Source organism: Amia ocellicauda, chromosome 2 (genome assembly GCF_036373705.1).
Source record: "Amia ocellicauda isolate fAmiCal2 chromosome 2, fAmiCal2.hap1, whole genome shotgun sequence".
NCBI lineage: Eukaryota > Metazoa > Chordata > Actinopteri > Amiiformes > Amiidae > Amia > Amia ocellicauda.
The window spans coordinates 36,477,308-36,503,094 of NC_089851.1; the positions used below are offsets into that span (position 1 = coordinate 36,477,308).

Here is a 25,787-nt window from a genome sequence, read left to right on the forward strand (position 1 = left end):
ACAGATTAATATATTCGTAATATATGTTCCATTCCAGTGTATTTAAATACATTCAATTTATAACATGGTAATATTACTAACCATGAATTATAAAAACAAAAACAATATTTCTTGTTTTAAAAGTTGAATATTATACAAGAACAAAATACAGCTTACCTACACAAGTATTTAAAGTGAAAACAAAATAATGACAACATTTAAATCTCTCTGAATTATGCCATAATATTAAGAATATGCAACACAATTCTGTGAAATTCTTACACAATAATCTTGTCCATTAATTAACTAACTAATCCACTAATCTACAGTGAAGAAAAATGAAGTTTAATTATTTATGGGAATGATTCTTCAGCTGAACAGCTGGTTCTTCAGACTTTGCCAAAAGCATCATAAAATCTGGAGTCTTCACCCAGATCCTGAAAAGGGCTAAAGCCAAGCAACCAAGATTGCTTTACTAAATGGTGATGAATGTGGTTTGTAAAACAACACTGTCCTTGAAATATTCCCAGCACACTGAATCAAGCCTACATTCAGTAGCAAACCTCCATTCTCATAAATGTTTTAAAATAGTGATACTCTAGCCCTGCACCGTGGGGTCAGAGTCTTCTTGGAAGACACTCTCCTTGACACTGGGAGAATTATTAGGGTTTTGTCAACTTTAACCTATTCTATAGGAAGTATTCTTCAGAATGTATTACAAAATAGACAATGTGTCGGAGCCCCACTGTGCATATTCATGTCATTGTTTTATTTGTGAATTTACCGGCTCTGTATATCTAAATATAATGAGTACTAGTTTAATTATTTCAGATTTTTTTTAAAGCAATGACTATTGAGAGGGGTATATTGGTGCTGGGATATACGATTCATGTGACTAAATCATTCTTCCATACTCATATCTTAAAACCAATATGTTATGTGTCTGCCTAATTGGCACCTGTAGGTGTAATTATGTTTTTAATTTATTTTGTTGATTTTTCCTGCAAGGGATGAGTTTCTCACACGGTGGGTGGTGGCTTTTCCAGTCTTTCCAGTCAGAATAAAGAATAGTGCAGGCTGTTCTCTCTTCATTGTATGAAGTGTAATATCTAGTTCCATGTACACTAATTATAAGCAAGCTAGGAAAGAACATTGGGTATTTTGCTTTCTTCCTTTTGTTCACTGGCAATATCCAGACGCTGGTGAAACATTTTAAAGCCTCATAAATAATAAACATTCCTTCCCTACATTCTTTACTGACCACTGTGGGCCATCTTAAAAACCTCCAAGAGTACCTACTGCTGTGTCAGTTACTTATATGAGTTACCCCCCATCTTCCAGTTAATACACTCCACAGCAAGACCATGCTGCCATTATCGTGTGTCATTTTGGAGGGGAGGAAAAGAAAAGAACCTCTTGAAATGAATGGGAACAATCTAAAAGCTAGATTTCCAGGAGCTGCTAATGCTCCTGGAGGATTTTGGGGTTTATGAGTCAGCCCTCAATCCTCAACCGAAGATGCTTTCTAGCTATATTTTATTAGAGTTTGAGTCAACCAAAATGGGGTTAAAACATAATTCAAGAAACTCCTGTACACACGCACAGAAACACTTCTAAAAATACCAGTCAGTAAACAGTGGACATACTTACTTGCAAATAGGGCCTTCCCTTTCCACATAGCATGTTCCTTTATTCATACAGTATCCTATGGGACATTCTGAAAACAAAAGCAGGGTTTAATGATACGATAAATGCATAATTTTTGTAATATACCTATAAGAGAAACTTGGAGTGAACTGAAATGTGAAAAGGGACACTTACAAATCTTACAGAAATGGGAAGAGCTAAGAAGTGACTTGATACTAAGCTTACTACACCTAGTACAGGGTCACAATAGACAAAGGGTGCAACCCAGGGTACACACCAACACAAACACACACACACACAATCACCATACTCTACAGGGCAATTCAGAAAAGCCAATCAACCTAAGCAGGATGTCTGCTGAGATGTGGGAGGAAACTGTGGAGCACACTGTGAGCACCCAGGCAACTGCAGGGAGAACATGCAAACTCCATACAGGCAGACACCCAAGGCCAGCATCCAACCTGGGTAAGTATGTGGGAAAATAAATGCATTAAACATACTTTTATGCTTGTGGGTCATTGAGTACATTTGTGAAACCTTTGGAGGCTAAAGCAAACTTTTGGAAGACCCTCATTTGCTATTGGATATAAAAGGAGGGTATGCCCAGAAGCAGTCTTGTCAACAATTAGTCATCATGGAGAAAGACTGAGAGTAGTCTAGAGATCGCTGGCAAAAGGTTATCAGCCTCCACACATCTGGTTAAAACTATAAGGAAATCCATAAGGTAAACATCCTAGTTCCCATCATTATATAGATCAAGGCTAGTGGGATGGTAACTACTGTACTATGAAGAGAAAGCAAGCTTTATTCCAAACCCGCAGTCAGAAAACAGGTTCAGGAAGCTACCAAAGACCCTAGGGCAAAGAACGGGGGTGTTCAAGAAACTGTGGCATCAATGGCATACATCATCTTCAAAACTTCCACTCAGGGTCAATTTACTAGCAACAGCTTAACATGTAGTGGGGAAATAAATAGAGACCAAAATGACTCCCAAGTTGATTGGGCTGTGTTTTGTGGTCGGAAGATACACAGACTGAACTTCTTAGACATGCACAGCAATGGTATGTATGGCAAAGAGGAGAAGCTCATGCTGAGAAAAATGTCATCCCCTCTATGACACACAGAGGTGGATCGGCTTTCATTCTCCGTTACTGGGCCTAATTGGAATTAAGTAAATCAAGACTACATACAAAATACTATACAAACACTTCTACCTTGCTGCTGTAATTGTATTTAATCATTATATAATAATACTATGTACTAGTCTGGATACAAAACCACTCTGCCAGTGTTGTGTCAGTTCTAGTGCGCACACACAAACATGCGCACGCACACACACGTTTATATACCACCTTTGTTTTCAATGTACATTGTCTCTTTTCCAGCACACACCAGCAAATCCTATTTTTTCTTCCCATCTTTTATGTAGACTTCTAGGTCTGTTTTCATCTCTTGGGATCCATTCTATAGCTTCTTTTGTCCATCTATAGTCATGTCATGTAGTGTTATTTGTTCTTGGTCTCTTCTTGTTATTCCAAGAATGTATCTTTCCCTGCTTTATTGTGTTTATTTCTATGCCATGTTTGTGTAAAGTGACCAGGTTTCAGAGCAGTAGGTGAGTACTGGTAGTATGCGTTGATCAAATACTTTTCTCTTCAAGCAAATGGGTAGATTTCCTTTGAATAGCGTGTTGTTTCTTCCAAATGTACTCCCATTTGTACTCTTCCATAAGATCTCCATCTGTGTTGCATTTGCTGTCTGAAGTAATCAACCTTTGACTTAATTTTTGTAGTTTTAACAAAGCTTTTGATCTTGACTTTGGTTTTATTCAAGTAAGTCCAGTTTTCTTACTTGCATCTGAATTTAAAGCTGCAGGTCTTCAGGCGTTTCGGCAAAGATGAGAATGTCATCGGAAAATCAGAGGTTGTTCAAGAAAGCTCCATTTATCTTGATTCCTATTTCTTCCCAGTGCAAAATCTTGAACACTTCTTCAGTTGTTGCCATGAAGAGAGATTGTCTCTCCTTGTCACTCCTTTGTGGAGTGAATCTTTTCAGTTCCATTAAATTAGGAATACACCTTTAAAATAAAATCTAACAAGTGACATACTCTACAAATAAAATCATGTACATTTTGTTGGCTAGCTATATATCACTAGTGTATATGTAGATATACATTTGTGTTCTGAGCTCCAAATAATGTTACAGCTGTGAGACTTATAAGTGTCAAGTATATTTGTTTGTTGACAGCAATTTTCTATTTGTTGCCTATATCACAGTCATGTAAGTTTCATACTTCCAGTTTTATTGCTCATATCATTTTATATGCATTGTAGATGTGTATTTAGTTTTGCCACCTACTGCGTTTTTTGAGAAATGGTTGGAACATAGAAAGTGTCTTACAAATGTTTGTTTCCTGTCCACGGCTTGAATTCAAGGAAACAAATGATGTTAGGAATAACAGCATTGTTTATTTACTCCAGATCTTCTGTTTATAAACAAGATTAATATAATTAGTCCAAATATGTTCCAGTTGGTATGTTTTTATTTCATTTGAACAGCCCCATTTACGTGAGTGTGTACTTCTGTATAGATTTGTTGACGAATGGAAACAAGGAACACTTTTTCATGCATTTATTTGAGTAAATTAGGATGTTACACACGACTGTTTTGGCTTTACTTAAATCTGCAAACTGAAAGCAAGCAGGAAACTATGCATACAAAATAATCTAACTGCGTAATTTAATGAGAGTGAAACTGTTTATCAATTGATAAGTGGCGGGTCAGAGTAAACGCTTAAAGGGAATTAATACAAACAGCTGGACTGCTAGCGGCACATAAATACACTGCTCGTCTTGAGTACTTCAGCAGCATACAATGTGCAAAGCTCATAGTGTTGGATATTAGATTGAAACAAATGAAAGTTTAATTATTTATGCATTTATCAGACCAGATTGGTAAAATGCCTATTAGTGCAGACTGCTGTTTCCAAAGGTTTTTATAAAAATGCAGAGCTTCAATTTGTATCCTGTACTAAAGATGTATGTGTGTGTGCGTGTTTACAATATAAAATGTATATTTCTGGTGTATTAAAAATGTGAATAATTTTGCCCAAAACATGATATAACATTTTGATTATTATGATTTCAACCCCTTGTACACATCAGTTGAAGAAGCTATATAATATTAGTATTACCGTGTTTAACACAAATATGTATAACTGGCACAAAATAATACGTAGCACCATGGAATATATGAATGCCCAATATAGCTGATTGTTGGGTGAGTGTAAGGGTCAAAGGTCATCAGGGCCCTTTGAGACAGGACAGGATCTTAATATGAGCTTTAAAGACATTAATATTTATACCTGGCATTACAGCAGTACTACACTGAATACCACTGCAACTGAAATAAAGAATCAAGGCTAATAACATACATGTATCACTATTCATCTATTGTAGGCTAATTCTGTGTTCCCTGCCATCTTAAACATGGACAAGTCATTGTTTATCTCCAGTAAATCAATAATAATCGTATATATATTATGTATGTATTAATTTATTGTGAGGGTGTAGCTTTCCTCTCAAGAATAATATATATATATATATATACATTCACCTAAAGGATTATTAGGAACACCATACTAATACTGTGTTTGACCCCCTTTCGCCTTCAGAACTGCCTTAATTCTACGTGGCATTGATTCAACAAGGTGCTGAAAGCATTCTTTAGAAATGTTGGCCCATATTGATAGGATAGCATCTTGCAGTTGATGGAGATTTGTGGGATGCACATCCAGGGCACGAAGCTCCCGTTCCACCACATCCCAAAGATGCTCTATTGGGTTGAGATCTGGTGACTGTGGGGGCCAGTTTAGTACAGTGAACTCATTGTCATGTTCAAGAAACCAATTTGAAATGATTCGACCTTTGTGACATGGTGCATTATCCTGCTGGAAGTAGCCATCAGAGGATGGGTACATGGTGGTCATAAATTGCTCAAAATTGCTTAAATCACCTTTCTTTCCCATTCAGACATTCAGTTTGGAGTTCAGGAGATTGTCTTGACCAGGACCACACCCCTAAATGCATTGAAGCAACTGCCATGTGATTGGTTGGTTAGATAATTGCATTAATGAGAAATTGAACAGGTGTTCCTAATAATCCTTTAGGTGAGTGTATATATATATATATATATATATATATATATATATATATATATATATATATATATATATACATCGGTTAAGTGACAGTTGCATCTGAGATGATTTACTAATCCTATGTGCTATACCTCTGTTTTATTGGGTACATGCTACATAAATTAAAACAAACATGCAGCATCCAATTGGTTTGCCAAAATCACAGGTGGAAATGTTGAGCAGATTTTAGACAAACAATTACAATTACTCAAGACAAATTTACATTTTAATTGCAGCAACTAAATCCATCCTATTTATACTAGTATGCTGCTCTAAATCTGAAAGGTATTTTAGCTTTCCTCAACTACTTAAAAGGTCAAACACAATACCACAACTAGAAAGATTTCTACACGGACAATAAAGTGGGCACATGACAATTCTTCAAGAATGTGTCAGTACCAGTCTGTACAGTAGATCAGTTCATCACGTCATTTGCAAGATTAGCTTTGGGCCCTTAAGCATAGGAGACTGTACTGACACAGCATAATGGCACTGTGGCATTTTGAAGATGTTTTGGAGCATACTATTATTATGTAATAACAAAATACAATCAGATCGGCAAGGTAGATAATTGAAATGTTACACATGTAATCAATAGAAAGCAGTAAATGGTAGAATGGTAAAGTTTGTTGCTGGTCCTCTTCACAAAACTGAATCATATTCAGCATAAATATTGCAGAATTTAATACAATCCAAGAAGAGGCTGATTGGGCAGAAATTCACATTTCCAAGAAGATAATAACTGCCAACACAGTTCCAAGTGATGCTGAATTGAGCTTTAGTTTTTAATTAATTTTGTGCAGGCTGCGTTTGCAAAAAACATAATTAATCTCTGTAGTAAAGATACATTTTTTTTTTCTCAATCTTCACACTTCAGCACTGTAAATTTCTAACATTGGGAGAAAAGCATATATAGAGGGCTAGACCTTGTGCAGCAATAATCAAATGAATGAATATTTGATCCTTGACCAAATAATCAATTTAAAAACAAAATGTTAGTGAGAAAGTACAGTGGTCAGTGTCACAGCAGACTAATTTTGTACTCATGACCAACACACATCAACTACCTTGCCTCAGTAAGTCTATGGCAAAGCCAACTGCAGCCTTTACTTTACATATTGAGGTTGTATGCTTCTTTTAAGTTCTATGAAAATGTCCTATGGCTTGAAGCTGACAAAAAATGTATAATCAACAATGTAACTCAACACTCCTAAAAGGCATGGATTGTGTACAGACCCAGAGAAGTGGCATTTTAATCCTAAATCCATGTTTATATTGCATCCCATTACATGTTAAGGTGTGTTTCACTTAAAGTAACTTAAAGAACATCTAAAGATCTGACTGATAACATGAAGGCGGACTCTAGTGAGGGAAAGTGCTGCCAACACATTTATATGCTCTTCGAAGCAGCCTGTCTCTGTCAGATTGTAAAGAGTCTTATTGTACAATAGCTCCAGGAAAAATACATGGAAATTCTCTCTATCTAATTATTCTGTGACATCCCATTCGGCAACCGCTGGAGTATCTACACTGACAAGACAGTGGGGTTTTTCTTTACAATGTGTCGGTCATATGCAAAGCTATTTAAATACACTTGGTGAGTTAAACATCGAAAACAGGTGTAGTGAAACAGTTGTTTTACTATTTGAGAAAGTATTGTTTTCTTTCTGTTTAGAATTGTATTTCCCTTAGGGACAGAGAAATAAGAGAAGCACACTCATTAAACTGTTATAATGGCTGCCTAGCTAAAGAAGAAGTGTGATGACATAACATCAGCATAACACATTGATTAATACATCAGGTACTTTACACTGAGGATTGTGCCAGTTTGATCCCAGTTGCTTTTTTCCAGATTACTTAATTATTTACTTTTTGTGTAAAGCAAATGCTCAGACCACAGATGTTGTTTAGCATTTGCTGTGAATAAGGGCCATCTCTTAACCAAAATATTGGGTTAATGGAAGCAAAGAAATCAAGCAGGAGCTTCTTAACATACAATCTAGCTGGGGGGCTGAGCTGGTGGTCCTGTTGGGTAACTTTATGAAATGCTTGGGGGGTGGGGGAGGAAGCATATGAGCCTTTCGAGACCCCCCTCTTCCTTAAAGTCTATTTATTTCACACTTATACTGGGGAACACACTTTAATGGCCATTTGGGGGCCATAATGACGCCCCAGCCTTTAGATTTAAGAAAGATAAAAGGGCTTTTGGGATAGAAAAAAAAAAACTGAATACTAGTTATACCATTAGTAATAACTAGTTGAAACTGAGCTTGCTCTCACCAAAGCAGCTGGATTCATCGGGCTGGAACAGGGCGCAGTTCACAGAGCCATCGCAGCGCTGGGAGACAGGAATACAACTTCCGGTGTCTTCACACAGCAGAGAGCCATTGAGACAAAGCTTCATGGCTGCAGGGAGCAAACACAACAGTAAAGACACAATACATGACAGCAACACAATGGAACAAAGTACCTACCTTTGCACACACTTCGTGTTTGCAATCATGCCGATGTATTAATCAGCAACTTTGCTTTTTGAAGTATCCTAATCAACAAACCAAAAAATAAATCTATATAAACACACACACACGCACACACACACATATCACAAACAAAATGCAACTGAGTTGTACTAGCAAAACATTTTTGTGAACAACTTGGGTAAACAACATTTGAAAGAAGACAATTGCTTTACAATACAATCGTTTCCTTATTCCTTGGGGTAAAGATGCAATGCCAATGATTAATAAACGTTTCTCTAAGCCATAAAATAGGAAACAAGACCATCACAAGTTGGCTGCACTAACATTTATTAGTCTTCAGTGTTGTGCTTTATTCAATCACAGCTTGTACACCACCATGTTAGCACTTTGAGATCTATGAAGTACTCATCCTTATGTCTTAGCTGGCTGACCTGAAAGAGAGATATGACTAATTGACTCTAACTTTCCTGGTATTTCAGAGATATGGCCTGAGAATTATTCTGGAACGTGCTTTAACCCGCTTTAGAAGATTGTGTTTTCATCTTCCTGTAAATCCACTTAAAGGATTTCTGTGCTTGATCGCCGTAGCATGCAGTAGGTATTGAAACTGGAGCAGTGGCTGTTATTTTCCAATGTAATTATGTGCGTGCTATTCTGATAGTGCCCTGGGATATTATCTGAAAAGGAACTATGAAAACGCAATTCGTAAGAACATTATTAGTACTGTATAATTCACCATCAGATTTGATCCCACTCACACTAGAAGGCATAATGATTTATTTTCGGCATTTTACCAGGTTAAAAAAGGAATACATCTAATGAGCAAATACCATTAAAGACTCAAGATGTTTCTTGTAATGATATTTTCCCAAAGAAAGTCAAACCTTTCCTTATTGGAACTTAGAAGTCAGCACATATTTTGAGAACTCTGCTTATTCCTTTTGATCAGACAGAAAAAGGAGAAACTCATAGAAGAGAAATACCATTTAAGGGGAAAAAATATTGAACTTCTGTTTTGTATATTTGCAAGAGCCAGATGCCTCAATATTTCTCTTGACCTTAGCATTAAAAAATGTCTATTCAATAATCCTAGAGCACTACATATGGTACATATTAAATCCCCACTGTATGTTTGAATAGCAGGTCAAAGCTGTCATGTGACTTAAATACTAACTAGATAAAGCCTATTGGATTTAAACACAGTTAGCTTTGAAATCTAGGCTGATAAGGGAAATTTGAGAGATGGGGGAATTCTGCAGTTGACAGCTTTCCATGGTACAGAAATACATAAAGAAATACATTGACAAGGGATTCCAGAGTGGCTCGGCTTAGAGCACAGATTGAGTCCTATATTTCTGACATCTGGGCAATGTCATAACCAACTGTGACTCTTCTGGGAATTCCTTACAGTGTGTCAAACAACAAGCTGAATGCTGCCAGGGCTGGGTGGCCCAGAGTTTCCACACAACAGAGACTCTTGTGACTTTTTAGGTACTTGTGAACTTGCAGTTTTTACAGTGAAACCTGCTGTGGTCCGGCCCGTGATGCTGTGACTCTGCAGTTTGTGTGCATGAAAGTGGATGACTGGGCTGCACTATTTCTGATAGAAGCCTATGTTAGTTGAGGGTTCATGGTGCTCTACCCAGTTGATTAACCAGACTCCAGATTAGTAGGGCATTAAAAGAAAACATGATTCAACTAATGATAGTAATAAAAAGATGAAGAAAGAAATTAAATATACATTATGTAACACAAGACGGGATGAAAAAAAAAACATCTTCAACCCAACCAACCCTCACCAACTGAAGACTGTATTTTATGGTGGTGGTTCCATTGGGTAGAAACAAGAAGCCTCAAAGCAAGCAAAGTACAGTCCTCACTTATTAAAGTGGTGAGTATTGAACAGCACTGAAATGGGCAGTCAATTGGGGCTGCCATTGTAAAGGGTGTGTTGAAGACCAAGACAAATTTACAGCTTACATTAATTTCAAAGAATGTTCTTTTGTGATTTAATTTCGATTTCTATGGAGAGGAGGCCAAAACACACAACATATACTCCTCCCTTGGCATAACTCAGTTTGAAGACAATCTTGCAAAATATACCAGAGCACATAAAACCATACAGTCTGGGAGGGCTCTACTCCATCTACAATTATGTAGTAGACTGGTATTACAATCAATAGTACAGAATAATGAATGTATGACTTGCTGTGTGTGGCTCTTGTTGCAGTATAGGGTTACACATCAATGAACCAGAGATTAAACATATCTTGCAGTTGTGTAGCTTATTGTAGATGGATAGAATTCTCCGACATTCAAATGTCATCCAAACGCTGTTAATAGCATTTTGTTTTTCTTTGCTCAGCACTCAGAATTGCTGGAGCCTGGTGAGAGCCTGACAGTATTTCTCTCCTAACCCCATCCTAACTCATAAAAAACCCTGTAGTTTCCACAGCGAGAGTGTTGTGCGGTGTGGTCGATCTCTAAATGGCTGCAGCTGCCACGCATCGTGGACTCGGCTTCACTTGAGAATCCCATCAGTGGTCCCGTGGGGATTTCGCCTTAAGTGTTCTAGGACTCATAAATGTGATGTAAGGCATTTTTATAAAGTAAAATTCAGCCATTCATGAAAGAAGCCGTCCATTAAACTTCCCATCTTTCATCTCAGGTTTTGAAAGACATTTCCGTGAGTCTTTTTTGGCTCCGGCTGTCACACATACATCAGTGCAATGCGGTTTATCTTCCACAGCTTCAGAGAAAGAAATTAGAGAGCAAAGACGAGAACTTGATCTCAAAACACATAACACAAATTCGGCTTTGAAATCTGCTGGAGCGTCCAAGCAATAAAAGTTACATTTGTGCCATAAGTTAAGGACACAACCTTTTTCAGCCTAACACAATAATAATAATAAATGAACTGCTTTGAATGTTCAAGACCTGGGATTATTAGCATCACAAACAACTGAGCTGTTGAGTTAAAGCGTTCATATGTTGCACATTGTTTTGTAGCATGCAGTCATTAAAACAGCTAAAACAGTTTGGTCTTAATCCTCACTAATTGGTTGATTTTTTCATTGCATAACTGGTTATCAAACAGTGTTCATTTGAGATCCAAGTGACTCGAAAAGCAACCCTTACAGTGGAAATGGACTACAAACTACATGTTCCCTCTCTCTCACTGTTTGAACAAATGGCTAAGCCAGAAGGGGAATACGTTATGAACACCAAACACACAAATATTTCACACCATCTGTTAGATTGACAGCAATAGTTATTATTCTCCCAATAACATATGCAACACTTCCCAGATTGTTAATCTAAACTCTTGCAAAGCCTCATGTTTGATAGTATCAAATGTATGTCCAATTGTAGTGAAAGAGAGTGTGAAGGGGTTTATATAAGGAGATCATGCAAAAAAAAAACAACACTTGACCATTACTTCTGAAATGTGTTCAAAAATAAAAAAATAATACTTCACATCTTCTGTAAAGTGTTGCATTGTTGTTCATTCACAACTGCATCATACTGAAGCTACACAACACATTTGCGACTGTAGAACAAAAACAGTGATTTCTAGCACAAATGCTGTAATGGTTTAGAGGCAATTGATCTTTATTTAAATTGCCTTCAACTTCAACAGTCATAATGCTAATAATAATAATAAACAACTTACGGCAGCTAAATTCATCTTCACCCTGAGGACAATCTTGAACCCCGTCACACCTGAGCAGAGAGGCAATGCACTGCTTGTGGATGCACTGGAACTGGTTGTCGTGACATATCTCCTGGGGAGGCACTGTGCCAGGGACTTTAGTCGGACAGGACTCCTCGTCTGACCCGTCTATGCAGTCGGCCTCTCCGTCACACTGCCAGCTCTGTGCAATACACTCGGACACGTGAAGGCACTGGAACTGCAGGGAGCTGCAGGTTGGAGGCTGAGGGGTTATTGGCCCTTTATGTGAAAAACAAAACACATGTTGTTAGTTGTCTCAGCTCTAAAGAATATGATTGAATATAAGGATTGGTGTTAGAAGAAGCAGGAAGCAAGAAGAATACTCCATCTTATCTCAGTCCAACTGCTTGGAATTATGGAACTATAAAATTGATAAATAGGTTATACTGTTGAAAACAATGTTTACTAAGCAAAATTAATCACTAAACCATATGTTTTTCATATGAAGGGTGTGAATGCTTCTAACCACAACTGTATAATGCAATAAACTATTCCTTAGTTGTTGATTTTTATATATAATAGTTTTTAAAGCACACCAAACAATTTGTCAGAAGGAGTCAAATCTATTTGTTTGTGAATCCTGAAGAGCACTAACAATCCTTTCCAATAAGCAAAAAGCAACACAAAACTTTTGGATAAGATGAAGCATTTAAAATTCTTCTGTGCTATTTTTTTCACATTCATTGATGGCTCTTGAGGGAAATCAGGGCTTTTGCATGGCCACCATTCCTTGGCTTATTTTAAATTGTACAAAGAGGGTCTGAATAAATACAGATTAACAGTTTTGTTTTCAACACAGGCATACAAGTCTATTCCTTGAGGCCCGGAAAACGTAATTTAATTTATTTCCACAAATTACTCAATTAATTGGTAGTAATTATAAAATTAGTATATGCTGCATAAAAAAGACCCACAAAACCTGGAGGATCTGACCCTCTAGGACTATATATATATATATATATATATATATATATAAGCATGAATGTTTAAGTATTGATGTTTTTTTTTCTGTCTATTTTTTTATAACAGCAGTTTAAATTAGGTATGGGAAAACTGGGTCCAAACATTCCCTTGCCAATATTATGAACTCTTGCATCATGTCTTCAAAGCTCTGAGTTTTCACTTTGTGATCTGCAATTTGTGAAACTTTTAGGGCTGGTTTCACAGACACAGATTAGCAGATTTCCTGGAAGGTTACAGTGTCTTCTGGTTTTTAATCTAATTGGATTAATACATTATTTGTATTATCTTTTTATTTTGCCCTATTTAAGATATTTATTTTCCATTTTTTTTGTAGTTCATAGCTTAAAATATGCTGCTGAGTCAAGCTATAGTACCCACAGATACTTGCAAAAGTATTCAGACCCTCTCACAGTTTTCTCATTGTGTTGCTTTAAAGTCATGACACTTTGAAGTAGGAAATCAAATGTTTTATATACAAATCCACACATACAAAGCAAAAAAGAAAAATAAGTTAAAAGATAATGAATATGAAATAAAAATGGAAAAGTCATGATTGCATAAGTATTCAAAACCTTTTGGTCTAGCAAACCTAAATTAGTTCAGGTGCACAACATGATCTTAACAAGCCACACAATTAGTTCAGTGGCCTCTGTCTGTGTGCAGTAATAGTGGTTCCCATGATTTCAGAATAAAAAACCTGTCTCTGGGAGGTTCCTTGGTCAGGTAATTAATTTAAAGCAAAGGCTCAACCAATAAGTGATCCCCAAGCAACGTGAAAGAGCTTGAGTAAATCTGCCAAAAAGAATGGGAAAATATTGCACCAAGCTGGTGTGCCAAGTTGGTAAAGACTTGCGGCTGTAATTGCTGCCAAAGGTGCTTCCACCAAATATTGAGTTGACGGGTCTGCAATCAACATATATATATTTTTTTTGACATTTACTGTAACTTATCTTACCCTTACAAGTCTTCAGTTTTAGCATTCACATTTTGAATAAAATATATTAAGTTCAATACAACTTGTATGCATTTTGTAACTTCATAAAATGGGACACCATAGGAAGGGTCTGAATACTTTTTTCAAAGTACTGTATATCTGGTGTTAAATTCATCCAGATAATCATGTAATTTGATCAATTATGTGTCTAGAAATTGAGTTGGAGCCAATACTACAGACACTGAAGTTCTTCAGAAATGAAGACTGCATCCCTGGTCTACAGTTCGGTGCAATGTAATTGAAAGAAAACAATGAATATATTATTTATAGTTTTAAACAAAATGCATGGTTCTCTACACATTATATTTAAATAGGCACATCGGAATTAGAGAGTTTCAAGGGTGTACAATTATTTCTGCTAGTTATTTTTTATATTTCTCTATTTCCATTTTCTGTTTTTTGTCAGTAATATGTAGATGCACAATACCAACAAGGCAATGGCTACCAAAAACAACCACATTTTAAACTTAGGATTGAAAGAAAATTTAGTATTGCACTAAAATCACCCTGTAATTTGATTTGAGAGAAAATGGTTCCTTGTGTTGTTGTTTTTTTCTTTTCAGACTAATTGATTTAAATAGATTTATTTTTTTGGTTGCACTTTGAACAACAGCAGGGATGACAGAGTGACAATGCTGAATGGATTAAATGTGAGAATGGTAGAGAAAACAGTATACAAATGTAATTGCTTTTCCTGCTTTCAAACCTGGCCAGATTCCACAGAGAATTGATATCGTGCTGCAACGCCAGAGTCTAGCATTTCACAGCAGAGTTCAGGCAAAATTGCCTCGTTTTAGGGGAACAGGAGTAAAATACATCAACACACACACACACACACAACACTTACAAAAATCCAGCTGATAAGATTAATTACAGTACCTCCAACTACACATTCGGAGGTAAATGAAATATCATCCAGTGCAATATCAGTCCAGCTGTCTCCGCCAACCTCTGCTTCAAAGGCCACTGTAAAAGGCTTGTTGTTGGAAATGATCACATTCGCATAGTTCCACTTATTCCCTTGGTTACCAGTCGCCGACCACATTAGCAGATTTATACCACTCTCTCCAACAGTATAGACCTATCAAGAATAAAACACAGAAATTAACTTAATAAAAAGGAAAGACCTCAATACTTCACCCAGAAGGCTCATCTTCCCATTTCCTTTCCCGTTATAAAATCGGAGCTGCATTAAATAATTGTTTGAACTGGATTTACTAAGAGGCATTAAACATGATCGATCAACATCGGATTCTCTGGTGTATTAGCTGACAAGTTATTTAAATTATGCAAGCAAATGAAGTGACTATTTCAATTAAAAACAGCTTCGTGTTTGATTAGGGACCAACACAACAGAAACCTTCAGTATTTCTAAAGACATCTTCTGTTCTGCCAACAGAGTGCTGAGAAATAAACAAACTTAAAAGTCCTTAAAATCTGGACTTTTTAAGTTAATCACTTCAATCAGGGCATAATGAATTGTTTTGCTTCAGTTTAGCACTACTTTTTCAAAATAAATAAATCATTCATATCTGTTTTAGACATAGACAGTATTATGACTATTAATAACTATGAGATGCATAACTTTACATACTACCAACTGATCTCTTTCGATAAATATTATTTCGTATTCTTGTTTTAAACTTCTTTCCCCTGAAGCAAGCTGTTCATTGCTGGGACTTGAGATCACTGTCCATCTCTCAGTAGATTTTTGATTACCATAATAATAATCACGAGTATCTGAAAAAAAAAATTTCTCAGTGTAGGCTGCGTGTCAGAACTCGCCTGCAGGAGTCAGATTGCTGGTGGTCAGTGTCAAAGATGTCATTTGGCTTATACTGTGCATATTTATGTGGACTGTGAGAAATACAATCCTAAAGTGGATAGGTTAGTGCTCACATTGAAAATGTTATGTTGCTTCATAGCTGCCTTAAATTTGACCAGCATGAGACTGGTAGCCCTTTAACTTAAATCATGCTGACTAACATGAAGTGAATAATCTCAATCACTACAAAAGTTACAAATGAATAACCAATATATGCTCTAAAATGTGAATTATAAAGCAGTTAATTGATAAAAGGTTGATGCAAGTCTTCAATTTTTCAGCCTCCTCTGCTAGATGTGCTGTATGCAATCTTCATATGTGTGCTTCCATCTAGCACTGTAGCCAACACCTTCAACCTGTTATAAACTAATCAAATTGCTTTTTTTGGTTGTCTTATATGTTAAATCTAGTCTGGTCTAACTACGGTAGGGGTGGGCCATTCCATTCCTTAGGGTTAGGTTCCTGTAGGTTGTATAGGTACCTTTCCATCCACATCTAATTCATACCTGGAATAAACACACTATTTAACTTATTTTCCTCATATTGACTTCAATAAAGTAATTAGGACCTAAGGTGAACATAAAACCAGAAACCCCTGCTGCCCTTGAGGACTGGAAATACCCGTCCCTGAAGGAAGATTTTATAAAACTTCTCCAATGCTTTTAGTTAAATTCTCATAATTCCTATAGTGTTTCATCTGCTTCACCACAAGGCCTAGATCAGGGGTAGTCAATAGGCGGCCTGCGGGCCGAATCCGGACTGCCAGACGCTTTTGACTGGACCACGAGAATAATTTTATTTTAATTAACTTTTTATCATATATATATATATATATATATATATATATATATATATATATATATATTTTTTTTATGTAATGTTACGGAGAACTCAGTGCACTCAGTGCTTGTTATAGTATTATAGTGTGGAACCTAGTCGCAGCAATTCCTGGTTATGAGCCAATAGGATGTTATGTATTAATATGGATGTCCTGTATAGAGCTGGTGTTAGTTAGTGAGTGAGTGAGTTGGTTGCTCGCAGATTCCCTGTTCGGCGTCTCTGTACACACTCTGGACTGGGGCAAGAGCGGCATTTTGTACTTGTCAAAAAAACAAAACAAAACAAAAACAGGTATTCGGTTTTCCCGATTCCTATAAACAGCTAAAATGTGCATCGTTTGTCATGTGGACATACGTCAACCTCGCTGAATATAAAAGTGCATTCACATGACCGGGGGGTTCACAGTGCCATAGCACTGTTCACCTAGAAACTCCTACATCAAGGGTGGAAAGAAATTATTTCCAATGCAGATGCGTATTTCTATGAGGCGCACAAATCAGGAGTTGTCCATCCTCACTCATTTCAATCACAGAGACCCACCGAAACAGATCTGTGATTGACAAGGACCAGAATCTGTGTCTAGTTTGCATATATAATGTTGGTTGATATGGGATTTTTCGCCGGTGATGGTTGTGAAGCAAAGATATGTTTGATTCCAAATCTGCCTGATTTCATGGAGATTTTGAGCTATGCTTTTTGACTTCGAAATGACTCAGAATCACGCATTTCAGGTCTCCAGTTGTCAAAATCTTATGGGGGAGGACACCCAAACCCCCTGCCCTGAATTACTCAGTCGTCTTTGCCCTAATTTTTCAACACTAATTTTGTGCAGTGCACAGTGGGACAAAGGGGAAATGGTAAATACTTGAATCTAATAAGACACAAAATGCTTCAAAGTTTCTATTGTTTATCTATAAGACTACAATAATCTTTAACAAATTAAAAGTTAAGTGGTCTGAAACCATTTTAATACTAATATATACATTTATTTAAACATTTAATTTTGTACTTTGTTAAAATAATGTACAAAATATAAGCAACAGGGTAAATTACTAATTCACAGAATTGTGTGTCTGTGTTGGAAAGGGACATTTGAAGGTCCCCCCGATGTCTGGACCTTGACTATACCTTGACCAAGAAATGTGGACCTTGACACAAAATAATGGAATACCCCTGGACTAGATGTTGTCAGTGATGAACTCTGAGCCCCTTTCTGTACACTACATTGGTATGGAGAACTCAAGGCTAAAGCTGAGATCGGTCAGTTATCCTGTACTCTCATAACCACAAAACCGAACCCGGGTTTTAAAAGTAGTTCTTACCTTCAGCGTTCCCATGTGTCGGGAGCCATACATGTAGTACCAGAAGCGGAGATGACACACTCCGATGCTTGCTGGGTAGGGTTCACTGGTTGTAACTATTGCAATGTCTCCTTCTCTTTGGACAGCAGAACTCACATAGAGGTATTTCCCATCTCCAGCTTTGGAAATAAAGATATAAACATATTGAAAAGTTCATTTGTAATACAGTGATTAATGAATATGTTCTTTATAGTTTGAAAGACACCATATACATGATATATTAAGAAGAAAATCAATGTTATATTAATCAACTGACCTCATCTAAAGCCATGCCTTCAACACCATGAGGTTTATAAATAGTTACTGAGTTATACAATAGTTATATCAGATACTGCTCGTTAGTAACCTTGATTAAGACAACTGTCTGATATGAAACTTTTTACAGGAACTAATATAGAGCGCCTTGGAAAACTATTCAGACCCCTCCTATGTTGTCATATTTCTGTGAAATGACAAAATGATGCATACACATTTTTAAAACTATTTTTTCAAAACTTGAATGCTAAAACTGAAGACTGAAGACCCATCAGCTCAATGTTTGGTGGAAGCACCTCTGGCAGCAAGTACAGCCACAAGTCTTTTTGTGTAAGTCTCTACCAATGTTACACACAGGTTTGGTGCAATTTCTGCCCATTCTTCTTGGCAGATGTACTCAAACTCTTTCACGTTTCTTGGGGTTTGCTTATGGACAGCCATTTTCAAGTCTTTCCACAGTTTCAAAAGTCATGAATTTTAATGGACCACTGTAGGTCTTTTTTTTATCTCTTGTGACTATATACATCATTTTCAGATAATGATGTCAGTTAACTTTATGATGGCTAACAAGGTGTTGTTAATTAGGCGCATCAAGAATAATTTGTTTATTTTTTTATTAAAATATATTGTTCTCAGATTGCTTTCCAGCAAAACAAAAATAATTTCATACAGACAAAAAATATTATATACACATTCTGTTCTTTCTTTGAATCATTTCTCACTTGATAGTCTCCTAGGATTCCAATAAGTCTGTTCTATACAGCAACAGAAACTTTTATCTTTCACGATGGCTACATTTCAAATCTCTTTTGAAGTAAAGCTAACAACCCTAAAATTAGACCCACTTCTGCAAATTACAGTATCTCAATTGGGAGATGATTTCACTGTATTCATTATTTTATACATTTAGTTCATGAAACTCATAGCAAAACTCCCCTCTCAAAAAAGTTAATCCTTCAGAGAAATGCTCCTTGGCGAGATCTTTCTTTGAAATTTGTAGCACATGAAATACTGCACTATAAATACATATATCTTACAATAATGAATTATTACTTTTAAGTGCAATTTAACCTATCAATGAACTAAGCAAATAATCAGGACAGAATTGAATCAGAGTTTAGACAGGAAATGTTTTATTACAGCTTTGCTGTTGATATAATGAATTGCTATTTATAACACAGATTTATAATAATGTTTAATATGAAATATGAATATTAGTACAACAGTGAATGTCAATCAATCTAAATTACATTTGTTCCTAGTATGACTTTAATCTAGGTATAAAATGTGTTCCATACTATAATTTTGTCCATGATGTCCAAAACCAGGAGATTTCAATTTCAAAGTCAATTTCCATTCCGACAAACCAGCAGTTCAGATGATAAAAAAATAATTTAAATATGAATATAAATCCTATTGCTTAACCTAGGTTTGGCACAAAGAGGTACACATTCTAGATCAATTACAGATGTGTAGTAATATATGGGGAGTTACTAAAATACATACAAATATATACCATTAGACAATACATGAAGAGGTGGATTTGTTCCATTTTAAAGGTGTACACTTTTCTTCCATTATTGTCTATAGCTATTTCCATGTCATTAGTTTTAGCACATCGTTAAGTTCAGTTAATGGTTACTATACATATCCATAGGGTGCAACTCACAAGAGGACAACTTACAGGGTGTTATCTGTGGGAACCAAGACAGTGTCGGGTATACAGAAAATACATTTTCCACTGCTGGTGAAAGGAAAAAAAAAAAAAAAAAAAAAAAAAAGATTGCTGTAACTGTAGACATTTATAATCTTCGTATTTTGTTACATGGCTCCAGTTTAACAACTTCACATTGAATCACAAAGTTCAAAATCATGTATGCATAATGGAAAATAGGCAACCGATCATAAAGAAAATAAGAAAAAAAAAAAAACAGCATGAAAAATTATGAGCCCTTTATAAAGAAGATATGCAGTCATCAAGTGTCCTGGGAGTGGTCCAGATTCCACAGTGTAGAGACTCACTGTTGCCTAGGACAGCATCCAAAATTATGGGGAGCTACATTCAAATCTCACAGTGTAATATAGTTGTGGATGAGTTCTCTTAGTGCTTCCCCTGGGTGTGGATTATAATAATTATTTGTAGTAATAATATGTTTTTTTCTTTATACTGTCACCCATGTTTTCTAGTATTAAATTACCAACCCAAAGACATATCTCTGTGCTTTAATCTATTGTTTTTTTTTTCTGAAAATGTTTGTGAATCCATTTGTGCTGTATCAAGTTAAAATAATTTAGGATCCAAAACTAGTTTTCATTTTCTATATTGTATTTATGTATGTATGTATGTATGTATGTATGTATGTATGTATGTATGTATGTATTTATTTATTTATTCAGAAGACAGCTGGATTGTTGGAATGGTAATTGGTCTTCATAATCTCCAAGTCCATAATCTCCAATGATGTGAATCATATGCTATGACCTTCGCAGTCACCAGATCTCAACCCAGCTGAAATCCTATGGGAGATTTTGGACCGACATGTTAGACAGCGCTCTCCACCACCATCATCAAAACACCAAATGAAGGAATATCCTTTGGAAGAATGGTGTTCATCCCTCCAGTAGAGTCCAGAGACTCGTAAAATCTGTGCCAAGAGCACTGAAGCTGTTCTGGTGGCTCGTGGTGCCCAACACCTTAGTGAGACACTTTATGTTGGTTATTCCTTTAATTTGTCACACCTCTGTACATTGAACGTCACAGAACAATCGATTTTGCAAAAACTTAAATTAAGGTCAACTATGCTCTCCAAAGTATGTAAGATCGACAAGTCCTTTCGGTGGCAAATAGGGTTAAAATTCTGCGATACCTATATTAATGTTTTTGGTGTTATGAAAACCTTTATTCAAAGATCACAGCAAAGTACAGAAATCGGATTCGTGAAATAATTCCTTTACTATATCAATTTGTTCTTTTTGAGTTTGTGTCTGTTCAAGGTTGATTAAAACATTCAGCCAGGAAGAAAAACTAAAGATAGGCAAACTACAAACAAATGCATACAGATTACAGTGTCTATAAACCTGCTTATTTGAAGATATTCAATCAATATCTGTACTTTGCTGATTGATGTCAAGAAAGCATAAAATGCATTTATGCAACTTTTAAGTCCAAAGCAAATACACTTTCATGCAGTAAGGCTCCGGAATGAAAAGAAAATAAGTTTGTCATTGTCTTTGTTACTGATGGCAAAATACCATGGATTTATAAAGAATTACAAATGAGGACAAAGCCTTTGAAAGGAATGGACTGTACAGTTCATTACAATAACAATAATGGATATCAGATGAGAAGTACATCAATATGCACAGTAAGTGCATCCAAGATCAACCGTACAGAATGTTGTTCAGGTTAACTGAGAAAAGTATGGGAATTATTACAAAATATTTCAAAGAAAAAGATAAAAAGTTACACCCTAACCACATTTTAGACATTTGAGACTTATATGATATTACAAGAGAAAGACAAGGTCTCGTCCTTATGAGGGCAAAGTAAAAGGAAGGTAACAAGTTTGGTTCACTTTGAAAAAACTGCAATATAAAATGTCCAATTTAGCCACGAGTATGAAAATGTGTGCGTTCTTGGGGGCGTGATGCCGTGGATCACATCCAGTACAGCAGGTATGGAGCCAGTCAGGTATATGACATTTTCTGTCGTTGGCATTTTGGTGACCTCTATGTTTTCATCAGGACTTTGTGCAGCTGTGCCTGCATATCTCTCACTTAATTAATTAAATTACCTTCCCTTATTGTGACCTTACAGGCTTTTTCTACAGTATAAAATCCAGACAGTATCCTCTCATCTGTTCCACCTTAGTGATTACCCCATGTTCTCTCTCCACCCATCATTGAAACTGTTTAACACCACTGGCTATATGACAGCTCATGTGACCATCCACTACTCAGTGTACTCCTCAGTCCTACTTAACTTTTTACAGTAGTTTACAGACCCAACAAAGTGTAGTGAAACATAGTAAATACATAGTAATATGTTGGAAATGCAAAATGATGAGAAATATGAGGAAAACTAAAATGCATGATAGAAAAAACATAATAAACATGTAACAAACAAAAACATTTCAGTGCAACTAATGCAAAAGAAAGCTAGACTACAGGGACAGGCTGTTCAATTTGCTAAATCAATAACTGAAAAGCTCTGTGAGGTCTGTTGAAATGATCTGTGGAAATAAACAACACACACGCGGCTCACCAGGAAACAGAACATTACATTAGCATATAGAAAGAATAGTCCGGTAAATTTATTACATACGCCCCACAGAAACACTTCATAATGTATTAGGTGTTTTATTAAGCTTTATAAGTAATGTGGGTCCTTGAAGATGTCTCTTTGCCTCGAAACATGTATGCAATCTTTCATTTTTTTTAATTATTAATAGTCTTAATGTGGATAATAAAGAAATATACATTTTAACTGTTTAACTGAAAATCCCACTTACGAGAGTTTTTGTAGGTGTTAGACATTGCTTGACAAGTTTTTTATGCAGTGCAGTAACATTTAGCTTGGCAGTCTCTTGTCAGTAAAGGTAGATAAAACCAGTACAGTACTAGAATGCAGGGCAAGAGTTGTATTATTGTAGAATGCCTTGCATGAGCCATCTGTAAAATTGCTTTTGCAGCTGACCCAGCCAGAAATCGGCCGAGGTAATCACACAAGCCTTTGGAAAACAAGGGACCCTACACCCACTAAAAGCTCTGATAACACCATTGTGATTTGCATTATTGCAAATTCAGCAAGAGAGATATAGAGAGAAACTGCTCTTCTGTAGTTGCACTGATGTTGTACTTGTTGAATACTTATACTGGCAATTCCAGTCACAGGTTTTTCTAAGGATAAACACAATGCATAATGCACAACAATGCACAACTAGCAGATGGTTTATACTGTTCAACTAGTTACGACTTTTACACCATTCCAGAGGTGGTTTGCCTGGGACTAGTATAAAAGTAGACTTAAAAAACAAGTTATCCAACACACTGAATAATCTAATCAGCCCCATACCAGATGAAGTGATAATTGAGTATGAACGGATGGCTGGATTATCAACCATGGTAACTGCACCTATTTACAGTCAGCAGATGATGATCAAGAGAAGTCTTGATTAAGGTCTCCACAATAATTACAGGAATTAAATCACAAGTACTCCCCTGTTCATTTTAAATGTAGTGCATCACACAGAACAGGAGGATAAACATGACAACTTAGTAATAGAGGACTTCATACTAATGCAAACAGGCTCGAATGAACTTTCCACAGTGATGCTTAGGTTTGCGATGGACTGACAATTGATGTAACTGAGCTTAATTTAAACTAGAGCATGGTACAAAATATAGTGCACGATTTCCACACATTGGAGGTAATTTTAGGAGTAATTCCATATTAGTCAGATTAAATCAGATCTTTGACCCACCCGCTAATAGCAAACTACAGACCCATACAGTGAGGGGAAAAAAGTATTTGATCCCCTGCTGATTTTGCCCACTGACAAAGAAATGATCAGTCTATAATTTTAATCATAGGTGTATTTTAACAGTGAGAGACAGAATAACAACAAAAAAATCCAGAAAAACGCATTTCAAAAAAGTTATAAATTGATTTGCATGTTAATGAGGGAAATAAGTATTTGATCCCCTATCAATCAGCAAGATTTCTGGCTCCCAGGTGTCTTTTATACAGGTAACGAGCTGAGATTAGGAGCAGTCTCTTAAAGGGAGTGCTCCTAATCTCAGCTCGTTACCTGTATAAAAGACACCTGTCCACAGAAGTAATCAATCAATCAGATTCCAAATTCTCCACCATGGCCAAGACCAAAGAGCTGTCCAAGGATGTCAGGGACAAGATGGTAGACCTACACAAGGCTGGAATGGGCTACAAGACCATCGCCAAGCAGCTTGGTGAAAAGGTGACAACAGTTGGTGCGATTATTCCCAAATGGAAGAAACACAAAATAACTGTCAGTCTCCCTCAGTCTGGGGCTCCATGCAAGATCTCACCTCGTGGAGTTTCAATGATCATGAGAACGGTGAGGAATCAGCCCAGAACTACACGGGAGGATCTTGTTAATGATCTCAAGGCAGCTGGGACCATAGTCACCAAGAAAACAATTGGTAACACACTACGCCGTGAAGGACTGAAATCCTGCAGCGACCGCAAGGTCCCCCTGCTCAAGAAAGCACATGTACAGGCCCGTCTGAAGTTTGCCAATGAACATCTGAATGATTCAGAGGAGAACTGGGTGAAAGTGTTGGGGTCAGATGAGACCAAAATCGAGCTCTTTGGCATCAACTCAACTCGCCGTGTTTGGAGGAGGAGGAATCACCCCAAGAACACCATCCCCACCGTCAAACATGGAGGTGGAAACATTATGCTTTGGGGGTGTTTTTCTGCTAAGGGGACAGGACAACTGCACCGAATCAAAGGGACGATGGACGGGGCCATGTACCGTCAAATCTTGGGTGAGAACCTCCTTTCGTCAGCCAGGGCATTGAAAATGGGTCGTGGATGGGTATTCCAGCATGACAATGACCCAAAACACACAGCCAAGGCAACAAAGGAGTGGCTCAAGAAGAAGCACATTAAGGTCCTGGAGTGGCCTAGCCAGTCTCCAGACCTTAATCCCATAGAAAATCTGTGGAGGGAACTGAAGGTTCGAGTTGCCAAACGTCAGCCTCGAAACCTTAATGACTTGGAGAGGATCTGCAAAGAGGAGTGGGACAAAATCCCTCCTGAGATGTGTGCAAACCTGGTGGCCAACTACAAGAAACGTCTGACCTCTGTGATTGCCAACAAGGGTTTTGCCACCAAGTACTAAGTCGAAGGGGTCAAATACTTATTTCCCTCATTAACATGCAAATCAATTTATAACTTTTTTGAAATGCGTTTTTTAAAAAAAAAAAATGTTATTCTGTCTCTCACTGTTAAAATACACCTACCATTAAAATTATAGACTGATCATTTCTTTGTCAGTGGGCAAACGTACAAAATCAGCAGGGGATCAAATACTTTCTTCCCCTCACTGTAGTTGATATATTTCTGAGCTGAAGAAAGTAGCAAATTACAAAAAAATAAAACCCCTACCGAGTCCAGGTTTGTAGTTTTCTATTAGTGGCTGAATGAAATCATGATTTTAACCCAGGCTTTGTCACATTACTGCTATGTGCAGTGAGGGCAAGCAAACATCATTACCAAAAGTGGGGATGCAGCTACAATTGGGGCAATTAAAAGTGCAATAAATACTTATAATAACACCAATCAGAGGGAGAATCAAGCTGTGGAATAGAAAAACACCCAAAAGATGTTAAACAATGCTTCTTACTCCTTTACTTCTAATACAGACCCCCGAAACATTGCATGACCTTTGCTGCTTTCATGCAGTGGCCTTCATGCAGTGTCACTCATATCAGAAGTGACATGAAAGCTGAAGCAGGTAGAGTCAGCAT

General features: G+C 36.8%; 1 protein-coding gene across 1 annotated transcript in view; it reads right to left on the minus strand.

Moving 5' to 3' along the window:
* malrd1 (MAM and LDL receptor class A domain containing 1) overlaps positions 1 to 25,787 on the minus strand; it is a 152,237-nt gene that overhangs the window by 11,610 nt on the left and 114,840 nt on the right. Inside the window, exons 32-36 of the mRNA XM_066723387.1 lie at positions 17,982 to 18,139; positions 14,874 to 15,075; positions 11,978 to 12,256; positions 8,105 to 8,230; positions 1,630 to 1,696 (exon numbers count right to left, since the gene is read on the minus strand). Of these exons, the coding sequence (XP_066579484.1) occupies positions 1,630 to 1,696; positions 8,105 to 8,230; positions 11,978 to 12,256; positions 14,874 to 15,075; positions 17,982 to 18,139 (832 nt within the window). The remainder of the gene's footprint in view (positions 1 to 1,629; positions 1,697 to 8,104; positions 8,231 to 11,977; positions 12,257 to 14,873; positions 15,076 to 17,981; positions 18,140 to 25,787) is intronic.